A 15,966-nucleotide genomic window follows, 5' to 3' on the forward strand; every position below is an offset into this window, starting at 1 on the left:
GAGGAACGGTAAGACATTTTACTATAGTTCAGGGACAAAATTATAACATGCCATTCTATCATGCTTAATCTTCCCAAAATGTTCAAGATACCACAGGCTTAGGTTTTTCTTAATCATTTAACAAATGGGTGGTGTTCCTACCCGTCTTGGGCTCCTGCTCACCAGGGGAGCTTCCTCCAGAAATGACCCAAGACAGCTTAATTCTGAAGTTCAGTAAAACTGCGTGTTAAATCAGTCCAGTTGTAATCCCACCGAACGTGCAATCATTTAAAAAGATAAATCTGGCTTTACAAAAATGCAGAACTTGGGCCAGCCCGGTGGCTCAGGCGGTTAGACCTCCATGCTCCTAACTCCGAAGGCTGCTGGTTCGATTCCCACATGGGCCAGGGTTCTCAACCACAAGGTTGTCAGTTCAATTCCTAAAGTCCCGCAAAGGATGGTGGGCAGCCCTGCAACTAAGATTGAACACGGCACCTTGAGCTGAGCTGCCGTCGAGCTCCCGGATGGCTCAGTTGGTTGGAGCGCATCCTCTCAACCACAAGGTTGCCGGTTCGACTCCCACAAGGGATGGTGGGCCGTGCCCCCCGCAACTGGACCTGGAGCTGAGCTGCGCCTTCCACAACTTAAGACTGAAAGGACAACTGGACTTGGAAAAAAGGCCTGGAAGTACATACTGTTCCCCAATAAAGTCCTGTTCCCCTTCCCCAATAAAATCTTGAGCAAAAAAAATGCAGAACTTGTCACTTCAAAAGACACCATTACGAAGCTGAAGACAAACCAAAGACTGGGAGAAAATATTTGCAAATCATTTCTCTTTGGAAGAAGTTGTATTTCGAATATATAAACAAAACTCAATAAGAAGGAAACAAACCAAGGAAAACTTAGGTGAAGATTTGAATAGAGAATAGACATTACACCAAAAAAGATACACAAATGGTCAATAAGTGTGTGAGAAGATAACATCATTCAACATTAGAGAATGCAAATGAAACCTCTGGGTGGACACTTAACCCTTCATGTAGGACAAATAACGGAATTGTAGCCTTGGCCAGCAGAAGGAACACTTTCAAAGCTCCAGTTCCATCTTGCCCAACTGCCCACCAAAGCACCCTCCAAGGGTATGTGAGCATGCCTGTCTCGCCCAGGGTCTTGTTTTAATAGGCATTTCTGAGCTCACTTGGAAGGATGAATGTCTCCAGGTCTACTGCCATTTGCATTTCTGCTGGGAAATGTTTGAAATCTGGCAGAGGCCGGGAAATAGCCCCTTTAAAACTAATAACTAGAGTAGGCTGAAGTTTATTATTGGACACCAAGGCAATTCACAATGCAAATCAAAAAAAATGAATGTGGTGGGTTGTAACCAGCCATAAATAAAATTGAATAGAAATGAAAAATAAACAGTGTATTGCAGGACAGAAAGAGTTAAAAGAACGGGAAATGAAGGCAGGGAGGAAGGAAGAGAGAAAGAGACAAGGGGAGAGGAGAGAGAAATGTGTTTGATCACAATGTATAATGTTATTTCCTATTGTGGGTTGTGATCAAAAACGTTGAAAAGCTAAGGACCTAAGTAAACATCTCCAAATTGCCCCCACCCCTTCACAGTGAAGCAGTATTTCTTTGCTTTTCCCTTATCATCAAAATCTCACCAGCTACTCTGAACTATGTGCAAAATATTGAGCATTTAAAAAACCCGAGAGGAAATCACACCTAATCCCACCACCTGGAGATGTAAACCACCGGGGCATGCGTTCTCTTCCAGGCTTTTTTCTAAATAACTTTAATACATAGGTTAGCACACAGTGTAGATAGATAACGGTGGGTCCTGCCTTTTTAAAAAACTAAGTACAATAAATCCTTTCCAAGTCGTGCAAAAACCCCAGAAATTGTTTTCTGCAAGAAATAAATTAGAAAGCTAGTAAGTACAGTACTGGGGGGAAGACACACAAAGTTCTAAAACAAAATGAAAAGTCCCTCCTCGTTAATGCTATCCCCACAGGGACAACTACAATTAAAAATGTATCATTCGAAATTCACAAAGCGATTAAAGTGTGAAAGAAATTTAAATAACCTTTCAAATGACTTACTGTAAGTCTGTAGCATTTTCATTTCATATATTCTGCACCACCCACCGCGGTAGACGTTAACCCCATGTGATTATTTAATCTTAAATCTAATAAAATTTAAAAATTCAGGTGGTCAGGGGCTACCGTGTTGGACAACCCAGATAAAGTACACTGCCATCACAACGGAAATTTCTACTGGACAGCGCTGTTACAGACAACACAGAAAGGAATTTCTCACTAATCCACTGTCTGGGGATGAAGTGGAACATAGAAAAGAACAACATTAACCGAATTTCAAACAGCTCATGGGCAGCACCCGCTCCTCACAAACCAGGCGGCGACGCCGCGTATGCTCCTAAGATTTTCCGGTTGCCCACCCCGCAGAAAGAGGCCCGCCACCACATTCCGTTTGAACCCTGCACGAACACACCACGCGGTTCCCAAAGCCCCCATACTCCCACGCCCCGCAGAAATATGACAACCTCCCTCTAACTCTCGCGATAACATACGAGGGCTCAAAGTTGGCCACGCCTTCCCAACGTGCACTAGTGGGCCCCGCGCAATGATGGCTGGGCTATTGCCAGACAGTGTGCGCCGCTTACCGCCCCTCCCGCCCCTCTGCCCTTCGTCATCATGGTGCGTCGGTACAGTCTCCCAATCACCTGCGTGGTTAGGGCCATGCGTCAATCAGAGTCGCCCAAGGCACCGCCTCAAACCGTGTTCCCCCGCCTCCTTGCGTCACTTCCTCTCTTGCCCCTGCGCAGTCGATAAGGAAAGCCGGAGGGCGCTCGGCTTTCTTTTTTTCAGGCGCCCGCGAACATGGCGGACATTCAGGTTTGTGCTCGAGGCGGTCACCGTGCTTGTGGGTCCCTCCCCGGGCCTCAGGGGCGTGTCCTTGAAAGCGGGACCCCGCGCCCCAGTCTGGGGGTTAATTCCGAGCACCTTCGATTTCCTGTGGAGTAATTCGGGCAGAAAACGGGTGTCGGCGTTAATTTAGATTAGCGCCTCCTAACACCTGGGGATCCGCACTCGGGTTTAATGGAGGCTCAAGTGTTTTAGGAGTTTCCTTAAATTAAAGGTTTACGTGGTGGTTTTCTGGAGGCCTTGGGTCTTAGGGTTAATCCTGTGAGAACTGAGTCCTAAGGGCTAATCCAGGGAGCCCGTCGTTTGGGTATTAATTTCGAAATTGTATTTATTAGATAGGGAGTGAATCCTGGGTGGATGTCTTTGTATCTTGGAGAATAAGCCGTGTTGAAAGGTGTGTCAGGGGAGTTTGAGGGATGATTCCATATCTCCGGGTTTTAAGGGGTGAGTTCTGCCGGCAGTGGGAAGCGTTTCAAAGCGCAAGTGCTAAAGTGACCTCGAGTTTAGAGTTGAATCTGAATTAGAGGTACATTTGGGGTGAGAGTGTTTGGGGAGGTAATTCTGGGGCAGCGTTTGTGGAGTAAACCTACCTGGGGTTTTCTGGGAAGGTTTCCAGGCCTGGTTGCTGCCTGCTCTAGCCTTCCCAGCTCACTAGTTTCCTCCTCATCCCTGTAGACTGAGCGTGCCTACCAAAAGCAGCCGACCATCTTTCAAAATAAGAAGAGGGTCCTGCTTGGAGAAACTGGCAAAGAGAAGCTTCCGCGGTACTACAAGAACATTGGTTTGGGCTTTAAGACACCCAAGGAGGTATGAGGACCCTCAGCAAAAAGAAAGCCCTGTTTCCCTGCACGTGTGCCCAAACGGAGTGGCCCTACCCACATCTGTGTTCCCAGGGCTGCTGGGAATTGTAGTTTGTGACCCTGGGGCCACACCACCTGTTCTACTCAGGGACTACCTGTTGAAGGCTCATTCGCTTCCCTTTCTTATCCCTTTAGGCTATTGAGGGCACCTACATTGACAAGAAATGCCCGTTTACTGGTAATGTCTCCATCCGAGGGCGCATCCTGTCTGGTGAGTGAGGCTCTCTGGGAGCTTGGGTTCAGATTCCTGGGTCTGAGGAGAAAGGGGCTAGGGACACTCAGACTTCTGGTTCCAGGGGGCACTGGCAGAGATGCCTGTTTTCACGATGGACTTCAGATGCCTGCTACAGGCACTGCTGAGCAACCCACTTGGCACAACTGATGCCAGAAGCAGGGCTTCTTGGGAACTCTGCAGCTCCTGATTACCAGCTTTCCCTCTCAGCCTGACCCAATCTGTCCCGTCCCCCCAGGCGTGGTGACCAAGATGAAAATGCAGAGGACCATTGTCATCCGCCGAGACTACCTCCACTACATCCGAAAGTACAACCGCTTTGAGAAGCGTCACAAGAACATGTCTGTGCACCTGTCCCCCTGCTTCAGGTGATCATGGTGGGCCCCCAGGTCGCCCAGGCCAGCCACTCTCCCGGAGAGAGAGGAGGGACGGGTTGGGCTGCGCTCAAGTCTGATACGGGACCTGACATGGGTGTTAACAGGCTGCCTCGGCTGCCTGTGGAGGGGGTAAACTTGGGGGTAGCGAGGAGGCTGCTGTCAGGGAGCCACCATTCTCTGGAACCTCCAGTTCTTTGTAAAATGAAGATGATTGGAGAGATTCTGTCCCCAAGAGGGCCCTGGAAGGGTTAGAGCATCTTCCACATAGCGTTGGACTTGGTGTTTCACATATAGCTTGTGCTTAATAAGTAATGATGGGTGGGCAGCTGGAACTGGAAACGAGCTTGGTGGAGGTCTGGTAGAACCAAAGCTCAGGCCTCAGCCTGGTGACTCTGAAGGGAAGGTTCTCCTAGGGGCCTGCGTGGGCCAGCCGTGCGCCCCCCCCCCCCATCATATAACATAGCTGCTGTTGCTGTCCCTCTCCACAGAGATGTCCAGATTGGTGACATTGTTACAGTGGGTGAGTGCCGGCCCCTGAGCAAGACTGTGCGCTTCAACGTGCTCAAGGTCACCAAGGCTGCAGGCACCAAGAAGCAATTCCAGAAGTTCTGAGACTGGATACCTGCTCATTCCACAACAAAATAAAGTTATTTTTTTCTCAGTCAGGGGTCTGGCTCTCAGTCTCTGCCATTACTAAAGGGAGGGCTTGTCCCTGGGAATTGAGCGAGGTCGGTAAGAAAGATGAAGAGTTCTTTTTCATCCTCGGGGATGTGAGGATGTGAAAGGGCCAAGTTCTGCCTCCTGCCCTCATCTCGGGGTGAAGACAGTGTGTGTTAAAGATGCTGCACGTTTCTTGCTTGTCTCCTCTTGGTCCTTGTCACTTTCTACCTGGCCTTGAGCTGCTGCCTTCTCCCCCCCGCCCCCCCCAATCTCTGGGGAGGAAGTGAGTGGGTGGAGGCTCCTGGCTTCTTGGGCACTCTCTAGCCTCACTGGGGAGAGGAAGAAGCAGCCGCCCTCTGGGCCTGGCTGGGGGGAGGTGGGGGGCCTCGACCTACAGCTCCCTGGCTCTGAACTACGAGGGCCTTGACCCTAACCTGCCCTTCCTTTCTCTCCTGACAGCAGAGTGGGGGAGTGAGGCAGGGGGTCTCCCTCCTGGGAGCCCCTGCTCCCCCACCCCCAAGTGAGCACCATGCACATTTGCAGATGAGCAAACTCATCTGAGGGCAAGTTCTTCGCCTGGAGTCCCAGTGAGTAGCTGAGCTCCAGGTCTCAGATTCTGAAAATTTGCTTTGCCTGAAAATCCATGTAAAGAAATTGGCCTTGTGGGCAAGTTCTATAGTGAGGCCAAGCTGGAATGCAGCTCAGCAGTGAGGATCACAGGCTGCTCAGAGATGGGTAGGAAACCCCTGGACTTGGGACTGATGGAGGGGCAGACCAGGTGGGGGGGGCACTTGGGTGAGGAGAGAAATTGGAGATGGGGAGGAATGGGGACAGGATCAGGCAAATTTAGAGAAAGATTTCTGACAGGGCCAGACAGTGACCTTGGAAAAATATGGGAGGTGGGGAGGGGTTTGCCAGTTGGTAACAGCTTAAGGCATTCTCTCAGAAGCAGAGGAAAATGGGGAAAGAGACCTTGGTTTCAGAGATGAGAGACTAGACAGAGGGCTGAGCTGGATGCAGAACAGACAGACCCCAGTTGGGGGCAGAATCAGATTTCAGAAACATACAGGTGGACCTTGGGCATCACACAAAATTAAGAGACAGCAGAGCAGGAGGGCATCAGGTATAGACTGAAAAAGGTGGAGAAAGAACAGGGAGAGAAGGGGAGGCAAGGATTTCTGGCCTCCAAAGGGAGAGACCCTCACCCAATCAGAGATGGAGGCATGGAGACAGAAGGAACATCCTGGAGTTGCGCTGGCTTTGCCTCTCAGGGTCTGGCGCCGGGGTCCCCATGTCCCTGCCTCCCATACCTGTACCAGGGACTGCAGCACATCACTGGTACAAGGGTTGGGAGACAAGGCCATGAGAAGAGGGGAGCTGCCAGGGATCAGCCCAGCGGCTCCTTTTTACCCTGGCTCAGTGAGGGCGGGGGTTCCTGCCAGAGGAAGTGGGGCCGCATCAAAGAGGGCAGGAAGGGGCAGGGACAGGTCAGAAGGGGGCACCGCCCAAATTTCAGCCTGCGAAGCCCGCACCACCCGGGTCTAGAGGGATAGGACCCTAAGGGAGGGGAGGTATCTGGACTTGGAGGGAACTGAGGCTCTTGGAGACCCCCCACCACAGGTGTTTCCGTTTGGGGTGGGGCCACTGTGTTTACGACAACAGCCCAGCTCCCCTGTTTCCTCCCAGCGGTCGTTGGGGCGTCTCCTTGTCACCCCATCGTGTCAGGCTACCTAGTCACGGGTGGGGCTGGTGTCTGGTGTGTATTGGGGGACACCTCTGATGGGCCTGGTGGGTCGAAAAGATCTAGGAGAAAGACCCCTGGCCCGACAGTTCTCAGGTGAAGAGCAGGACAAGGACTGTATCTGCCCTTCTTAGACCCTGTGGTAACAATTAGATACAATTCTTAGGTCCAGATCACAACCTCAGTGCTCCTCCCTCTGCCCTCTGCCCACCTCTTCTCCCCCTCCCATCCTCCCTCCCTCCTGCCTGCCAGACTTGCCCCCTCTGAGCCTTTGCACTGGCTGTGCCTTCTGCCTGGAACACTACCCCAGGTTCCACCTGACACCCTCCCTCCCTCCTTAGTTTCTAATGCTCACCAACCTCTTTCCACTTGGCAAAACCTCCAACCCTCCCAGTCACCCTGCCCTGCTTTATCGTCCTATGTGGACAGGTAAAACCTATTTGTGATAGATTTGTGGACTTATACAAAATCCTGTACAATACTGCATATTCGTTTACCTGTTAACCACGGGAATCTGTGCTCCAATAGAGCAGGTGTCTCTGCATCCCCAGCACTTTGAACAAGTTGTAAGTGCTCCATACATGTTTAGTTGAGTGAATTAATTTTGAAGTTAAATCCCCACATCCTCACAGGGTGGGCTTGACAAGACACAGAATAATCGGAAGCAGTGAACAGGAGCAGAAACCTCCAAATGGAAACATTGAAACCATAGGCACTGTTTTGAATTCTATCCCTGCCGCTCATTGCTGTGTGACCTCAACGAATGAACTTGTCGCCTAATCTGTAAAATGGGTTCTTGGCTCCCTGCCCCATTGGGAGGTTGACATATGCTCACATATGGTAATTGGGTAGAACTAGTTCTGGTAAGTGATACTTAGGGAAGTGTAGAGACCGGGCACACAGATGAGTGAGCAGGCACTCGAGGTCTCCAGGCTCCCCGGGAATGCTGCTTATCAGCCTGTTCTGTCTGCTGGCGAGCAGTCAAGGCTTCTTGGCTTCTTGAGACACTGTGCATGGGAGCAGGCCTGTAAGACCTGCCAGATGATTTCTGTCATGGCACGCTCTTTGTTTTGCTGTACCTGCATAATCTTGCTTCTTCTCTGCCTCGGTGCAAAGTGCTACCTCTCCGGCTGGCCACCAGCGAAGACAATCCCCAGTCAGTAAGTCTCAATAAACCTATGTCTTGCACTCAGCCACCTGGTGTGTTCTTTGGGTTCGCAGCTTCTCATGCACAAATCTTGGAACAACTGGGACTGAGTCAAAAAGGAAGTACCGTATTTTGCTGTGTATAATGTGTTCCCATGTATAATGTGCTCCCATGTTTTTGGCCCAAACTTTCAGGGGAAATAATCTTTTAATTTTTTTTTTAATTGGGGAAGGGGAACAGGACTTTATTGGGCAACAGTGTGTACTTCCAGGACTTTTTTCCAAGTCAAGTTGTTGTCCTTTCAATCTTAGTTGTGGAGGGTGCTGTTCAGCTTCAAGTTGTTGTCCTTTCAGTCTTAGTTTTGGAGGGCGCAGCTCAGCTCCAGGTCCAGTTGCCGTTGCTAGTTGCAGGGGGCGCAGCCCACCATCCCTTGCGGGAGTCGAATCGGCAACCTTGTTGTTGAGAGGACACGCTCCAACCAACTGAGCCATCCGGGAGGCAGCTCAGCTCAAGGTGCCGTGTTCAATCTTAGTTGCAGGGGGCGCTGCCCACCATCCCTTGCTGGGACTCAAGGAATTGAACTGGCAACCTTGTGGTTGAGAGCCCACTGGCCCTTGTGGGAATCAAACCGGCAGCCTTCAGAGTTAGGAGCATGGAAGCTCTAACTGCCTGAGCCACCGGGCCAGCCCCTGTTTTAATTTTCAATTCAAATTTTTATTTGTTTACATTTAGGTACTTGTTTTTTGTATTACAAAGGAATTTTAACGTTTATTTTTTAACATATTATGGTACAAGAAATTTTATGTAACACATAATTACAAAACACAAGAACAGATACAAGGTACAAGAAATTTTATGTACTGGTAGCAAATTTACGATAGCCAAGAACTCTTCAAGTTTGTTGTAAGTTCAACGAAATCAATTATCGTATTCCAGGGTATTATTTTGCATATGGACATCGTTATTGATTTTTAGAGTTACATTTTTAACTCATAAACATAAATAAAATAATTAAAAACATTTATTTAGATATGGAATTAGTGCTACCCTCACAAATTTAGCCCAAAAAGTGCGCTTTATACATGACAAAATATGGTAATTATGCTGGAGCTCTGAGCCTATTGTTGCAGAAAGGCCTGGTGGTAGTTGGTATAGCAGGCCCTGGGTCGCTTCAGACAAGCCCAGGACAAGAGTGTTTGGCAGGAGGCCCCAGAGGTCTTATATGGTGTGGAATACTGGGTTTACCATATAGCAAGCTCTGGTGATTTGTCACGGGATCTTGAGTCTATTTTAGCATGCTTCTGGAATGTTCTGTGGCATGCCTCTTGTAGAAGGCCCCAGTGGCATGGCCATTTCACAGGGAAATTAGCTCCAGGCACAGTTTCATAGAAGGGCCCTGGGTTTACGAGGACAGCAGGCATCAGGACTATGACATGAAAACAGGGTGGCCCTTGGTATCGTAATGTATCATGGCTCCGCACTTATCATAGCAGACCACAGGAAAATTCTGTTACAGCCAGACTGACAATCACTGTTGCAGTCCCCTGGGGAGTCCTATTAGAGCAGGACATAGTTATATGGATTATAGTGGGACCTCAGGTCCTGTAATATTCCCTGTTGGTGGTTGCACTACCTGGGTTACATGATAGCTGGCCCATGGGTATTATTTGTGGAGCAGCCACCTGAATTCATTTAACTGGTCCCGAGGGCTGTGAGGGGAGCCTAGGCAAATTAAATTGGAGTGACCTCTGTGAGTGTGAGGTGACCTGCGTGAGTGCGCAGACCTGCAGATCATTTCACAGTGGGTATAGACTCTTCTGGAACATTCTAACAGGACACCAACGCCATTCTAGAAGAGTTTTAGGGATGTATCAAACGAGCCCAGGGTCATTCATTATTGCCGTCATTCATTCTGCAAATATTTACTATGCTGACTCTTGGGATGCAAGAGTGAGCAAGACAGATCCAGGGCCTGATGTCTGAGAGCCTACTAGTATCTAGAGTGACCTGGAGGACGTTAACAGCAGCCTGGGATGAGCGGGAAGCATCTAGAGGAATAAGTGCTACTTCTGTGCCCTACTATATGCCTTGTGCAAACCTGAACTCGATAAAGCTTCTCTGTTGAGGTAGGCACAATTATCCCCACTTCACAAAGAAACCAAGGTTCAGAGAATCCTACCTAGAAAAGGTAGGATTTGGTTTTGAAATTAGGTGTGGTTGCCTCCCGGGGTGCGTAGGGGGCGCTACAGCGTAGGTGCAGAGGGGAGGAGTGGATGTTAAGGTCGCAATTCAGGAAGCATTACTCAGAGCTGACTGAGGCCATTTATGGTGCACGGACCCCAGGGGCCAAGGTGCCTTCGTGGGCGAGCTCCCTCTGCAGGCTGAGCCATTGCTCGAAAGGGACCTGTGTTTGGTTTAATACTCTGCTTGAACCATGTTGAAACTGGAACAAGGGGCCCTACATTTTCCTTTGGCATTGCACCCAAAGGATTAGTAACTGGTCCTGCCACCAGGCAAGGGAGGGCATCCTCTGTGACTGTGATAGGCTAGATAATGGTCTCCCAAAGATGTCTATGCCCTATTCCCCCAAAACCTGTGAATATATGATTTTATAATATATGATAAAAGGGACTTTGCAGATGTGATTAATTTCAGGATCTTGAGATGGGAAGATGATCCTGGATTACCCAGGTGGGATAAATGTTATTATAAGGGTCCTTATAAGAGGGATACAAAAGGATCAGAGTCAGAGGTAGAAGGACAGACACAGGGGTCAAAGAGGAGAGAAGATGCTAGTTTTGAAGATGGAGGAAGGGTCCATAAGCCAGGGAATGCAGGTAGCCCCAAGCAGCTTGAAAAGACCAGGAAATGAATTCTCCCCGGAAGCCTCCAGCAGAAAGCAGCCCTATGGACTTCCGGTCTCCAGAGCTGAACAATAATCCATTTGTGTTGTTTTAAACCACTAAGTTTATGGTAATTGGTTACAGGAGCCATAGGACACTAATAAAATGATCCAGGGCCCTGCAGATGGCTGCTGAAGCGGGATCCCAGGATGCCTGGGTGAAAGCCTGCGGGAATTTTCCCAGAACCCCCTGTAGGACACTGATGTTTCCGGGGACACGGAATAGCAGGCCCCTGGACTCTTAACAGGAACCTAAAGACTTCATGGTAGAGCTAAGAGGCATTATACTAGGGTTCTGGCAGGACCCAGACGGATTTAGAGGGGACACCCTGAGGCCGTTTTAATTACATGAAGTAGGACTGCACCCATTTCAGCAGGATCCAGGGGACCTTCTGAGTGCTCAGTGGGGGAATATTGTAGGGTCTGGGGACATATTTTATCAGGAATCAAAGAACTCAGTGGGCTGTAGAGTGCTGAGAGGTGTTGAAGTGACAGCCGATGGAACATTGTAGCAGGACCAAGGACACCTAGAAGAGATATCCAGAGATGGGTAAAGCAGGACCTGAAGAACAGTTGAGAAAAACATAAGCATTACAGTAGGACCTGGGGCCTTAGAAGACGTGGGGCCACTGGAAAAGGCCCAGGGGCAGTGCACCAGCGTCCTGGGAGGAGTATGGGGACAGGAATCCAAGGACTTGTCATCAGAGCTCTCGTGGCATTATTTTAAGGTCCTAGGCAATAGAGAAGAATCCTAGGGGTGTGTTTTAACCATTAGAGGAGGACCCAGGGAATCGAAAGGGGACACACAGAGCCATGGGGTGGGATCTCAGGGCCATTTCTTTAGTAAGGTCTCAGGTCCCTTACGGTGGGGACCTCTGGGATGAGGGAGCAGCAATCTAGCTGGTCAAGGGGGCATGATAGCAAGTTCCTTGGAAATGTGGAAGGTTTCTTACAGGCTAGGAGAGATTTTATAGCAGGTCCTGGAGGGTCTAATTGTTTCTTTCTTTCTTTCTTTTTTTTTTTTTAAGATTTTATTGGGGAAGGGGAACAGGACTTTATTGGGGGAACAGTGTGTACTTCCAGGCCTGTTTTTCCAAGTCAAGTTGTTGTCCTTTCAATCTTAGTTGTGGAGGGTGCCGTTCAGCTTCAAGTTGTCCTTTCAGTCTTAGTTGTGTCGGGCGCAGCTCAGCTCCAGGTCCAGTTGCCATTTTTTTCTAGTTGCAGGGGGCGCAGCCCACAATCCCTTGTGGGCGTTGAACCGGCAACCTTGTGGTTGAGAGGATGCGCTCCAACCAACTGAGCCATCCGGGAGCTCAGTGGCAGCTCAGCTCAAGGAGCCGTGTTCAATCTTAGTTGCAGGGGGCGGAGCCCACCATCCCTTGAGGGAGTCGAGGAATTGAACTGGCAACCTTGTGGTTGAGAGCCCACTGGCCCATGTGGGAATCGAACCGGCAGCCTTCGGAGTTAGGAGCATGGGGCTCTAACCACCTGAGCCACCGGGCTGGCCCTAATTGTTTCTTTCTTTTTCTTTTTTTTCTATTGAGTTTTCTCTCTGTATATCTATGTGTTTGTCTGTCTGCCTACCTACCTACCTACCTACCTCCCTCCCTCCCTCCCTACCTACATATCTCTTTGTGTCTGTGTAGTGCAGGGGATCCTGCCGACTTCGCCATGTGTCATGCAGGGTGTCATGCGGGGTCTCTGGTCCCACTCCCCACATAAGAATGCAGGACATAGTGAGGCCAAAAAGGAACACCCACGGAGCCATAGGTAGGGGAGTCACACCACTATACTCTCCCTGGCGGCTGGGTTGGAGACACAGGAAACAGGAGCCACACAATTCTCAACCCTCACTGCTCCATTGCAGGCTCAGCCACCATCTTCTTGCTAGCCCCCATTCTCTGCTAGCCTAGCCACGGCAGTTATATTAGTGGCCAATGGCTCACTGGTTACAGCTGACAGCCAACTAGCCACAGCTGATGGCCATTTGATCACAGTCAACGGCCATTTACTACCTGAGCCAGCACCTTTCTATGTGAGGCCGAGAGCCTGGAAACTGCTTTTTGGGGCTCTGTCCCCACAGTCTGTTTATACATGTTTCATAGGACAGGGCAGGACAATAATAGAGAGAACCCAGGTGGGGTTTGGGGAGTCCCACTCAGCTTTACAATGGAAACTGAAGGAATTAAAACAGGTTTGGTGGCAGGAGCAGGGGCCTGGGGCTTAGGGCCTTCTGTGGCCATTCTGTGAGGTCTCAGGACTCATTTATCAGGATCCCAGAGAGGGGGTGGCCCACTCTGCGGGACATTAGTGGAGGCTCCTAAAGACGTTATCGCCGTGTCTCAGGATACTCACAGGGACCCAAGGAGCATGGGGGTGGGGTTCTGAGATTATCAGAGACCCAGGGACAGGGTGGGGCCTCTGGCAAAAGTCCCGGAGGACTCAGGGGCACTGGAGTTCAACTGAGTTAATACAACAGTCATGAGGGGTGCAATGGGGCCCTAGGGTGATGGTTTTCAAGCTTCAAGGAAAAGTATAGCAGAGTCCTGGGGCCCTGTCACAGGACATTGGGTACTTTATATCAGGGTCCAAGGAACATCATAGTAGGGTCCTGAGGGCCTTTAAAATGAGAGCCCAGGGGCTGCTGGAATAGTGTCTCAGAGACAGCTGAATCCCAAGGGACACAGAAGGGACAGCTGGGCATGGCAGGCTCTTCAGTGTATTTTAGGAAAGAGCTAACGGTGCTGTAATAGGGCTCACAGGATATGAAAGTATGATCCTTCAGTGTCATTATACGCAGCCCCTTCGGGTGGGTCTATGAATAACCTAGCAGAACCCAGAGAGAATAATGAAAATCAACAGAGGTTCTTCAATAAGGCGAACACAAACACCATCGGTAGTGGTTCATTTCATGTGTCAACTTGGCTGGGCTGTAGTGCACAGCTGTTTGGTCCAACATTACTCTAGATGTTTCTGTGAGGGCGTTTTTGGATGACATTTACACTGAAATCAGTGGGCTTTGAGTAAAGGAAGCTGGCCTCCATAATGTGAGTAGGCCACATCTAAACAGCTGACAACATAAATGGAAGAAAAAACAGACCTCTCCCAAACAGGAAAGAATTCTGCCAGCAAATACCTTTGAACTTCATCTGCTAGATCAGCTCTTCCTGGTTCTTCCTGCTTTTGGACTTGAGCTGCAGCTCCTTCCTGAATCCCCAGCTTGGTCTCCACCCCTATTAGATTTTCAACTCAGCACAATCATGTGAGCCAATTCTTTGAAGTAAGTGTCTTTCTATGTATGTATATAAACATCCTGTTGGTTCTGTTTCTCCAGAGAACCCTGACTAACACATCATATGACCTCGTAATTCCATTCCCGGGTATATACCCAAAAGAATTAAAAACAGTTGTTTAAAAAAACCCCAAAAACATACATAATGCTCATAGCAGCATTATTTATAATATCCAAAAAGTAGAAACAACCCAAAACGTCCATCAATGGATGAATGGATAAAGAAAAGGTGATAGATCCAAACAATGGAATATTATTCAGCCATAAAAAGGAATGAAGTGGTGATCCATGCTACAACATGGTTAAATCGTCAAAACAATACGCTAAGTGAAAGAAGACAGACACAAAAGGCCACAATATTGTATGACCCCATTTATATGAAATATGCAGAATAGGTAAATCCATAGAGACGGTGGTTGCCAGGGGCTAGGAGGAGGAGGGGCTGCTTGATGAGTACGGGGTTTCTTTTGGGGTGATGAAGAAGTTCTGGAACTAAAATGCACTAAATATCATTAAATGGTAAATCTTATGTTTTGTGCATTTTAAAATAAAACAAATGAATGGAAGCAGTGTAGCAGGAGTGTGAGCTGGGGGCGGGTGACTGGAGGGGGCCTCTAAGCCTGATAGTCGTACATTGGTGTGCCTTGGTATCTGTGGGGGAATTAGTTCCAGGACCCCCCTGCAGATACCAATATATGTTACTACACTCTTGTAAAAGTGTAGTAACATATATTGGAACTCTGTGCTGTGGAGGTCCTATCAGAAGACATTAAAGAACCACAAGGGCTCATTACCAAAAGGTTTGTGGGCAATACTATACTTGAGGTCACTGTAGAAAAGACATCCTAGGGAATGAGAGTGGCAAGGCTTCAGAAATAGGCTGATTTGGAGCGGGCCTGGCGGCTCAGGTGGTTAGAGCGCTGTGCTCCTAATGCTGAGGTCGCCAGTTCGATTCCCACATGGGCCAGTAAGCTGCGCCCTCTACAGCTAAGATTGTGAACAACAGCTCTCCCTGGAAGCTGGGCTCCTGTGTGCTGCTGCCCTGGGCCACATGTGCTGCTATGAGCCACTGGTGGCGAGTGTGAGTGGCCCGCAGGCTGTGAAGGCCGACTGATGACCGGCAACCGACTGCCTCAGCCTAGGGTGGGGAGGGGAAGCGCACATAATACCAGCATGGGCCAGGAAGCTGTGTCCTGCACAACTAGACTGAGAAACAAGGGCTTGAACCCAAGTGGGGATAGGGGGAGGCGGAAAAAGGGGGAAAAAAAATAGGCTGATTCGGATTCGTGGTATAAAACTTCAGTATAACGGTAGTTTGCCAAGTTTACTTCAGTTCACAATGTAAGGTATTTCAAATAAATTCTTGTTCATTTTGCATGGAAAATTGATACTAGGACTAGTCTACAGTTCTTTGCAGTTTTTGCTTTCGTGAAGAAATTATAAGCTAGGCACAGCGTTTGTGTTCTGGTTTGAAGCAACTTTAGAACCACAGGAAGTGTCTTTTTGGAGATGGGTGACTTCAGTTTGTTAATATTTCTGCCTTTTTGGTATTTGAGCAGATTTCATGTGTTGTCTCCTCCTCTGCTTTATTTTACTTATTTATTTCTACCATACAAAGCTTTATTTCTATTGCTTATATCATAATAGTTGTATAAAAGCTTTTGTTTTGCATTCATCACATCATTTGTTAGAAGAGGAATCTTTGTCCATTTTGCTTTGCACCAGTAGCCTGTTGTGCCCATTCAGTATTTGGTGCATAATTGGACCTTAAATTAAAAAATGTAAATAAAGTTTTTCATCTATAATGCTTTTATACAAAGCTTTTACT

General features: G+C 48.7%; 1 protein-coding gene and 1 non-coding gene across 2 annotated transcripts; both read left to right on the forward strand.

Annotated features, from left to right (window-relative positions):
* The first annotated feature begins 2,772 nt into the window (after nucleotides 1-2,772).
* On the forward strand, nucleotides 2,773-5,061 carry RPS11 (ribosomal protein S11). The gene is made up of 5 exons (XM_033127159.1): nucleotides 2,773-2,897; nucleotides 3,603-3,734; nucleotides 3,923-3,998; nucleotides 4,258-4,387; nucleotides 4,885-5,061. The coding sequence occupies exons 1-5, from the start codon at nucleotides 2,883-2,885 to the stop codon at nucleotides 5,006-5,008; spliced, it is 477 nt and encodes a 158-aa protein (XP_032983050.1). The 5' UTR covers nucleotides 2,773-2,882; the 3' UTR covers nucleotides 5,009-5,061.
* LOC117035671 (small nucleolar RNA SNORD35) lies at nucleotides 4,092-4,178 on the forward strand. Its single transcript, XR_004425241.1, has one exon. It is a non-coding gene; the product is annotated as a small nucleolar RNA SNORD35 (small nucleolar RNA).
* Nucleotides 5,062-15,966: the final 10,905 nt, after the last annotated feature.

This window comes from Rhinolophus ferrumequinum, chromosome 15, assembly GCF_004115265.2.
Source record: "Rhinolophus ferrumequinum isolate MPI-CBG mRhiFer1 chromosome 15, mRhiFer1_v1.p, whole genome shotgun sequence".
In the NCBI taxonomy this organism is placed as follows: Eukaryota; Metazoa; Chordata; class Mammalia; order Chiroptera; family Rhinolophidae; genus Rhinolophus; species Rhinolophus ferrumequinum.

Excerpts from the sequence above, each read along its gene's own strand:
- RPS11 (XM_033127159.1), top strand. Across the intron at positions 3,735-3,922 it reads GCTTTAAGACACCCAAGGAG|GCTATTGAGGGCACCTACAT; the intron begins GTATGAGGACCC and ends TTATCCCTTTAG. Across the intron at positions 4,388-4,884 it reads CACCTGTCCCCCTGCTTCAG|AGATGTCCAGATTGGTGACA; the intron begins GTGATCATGGTG and ends CCCTCTCCACAG.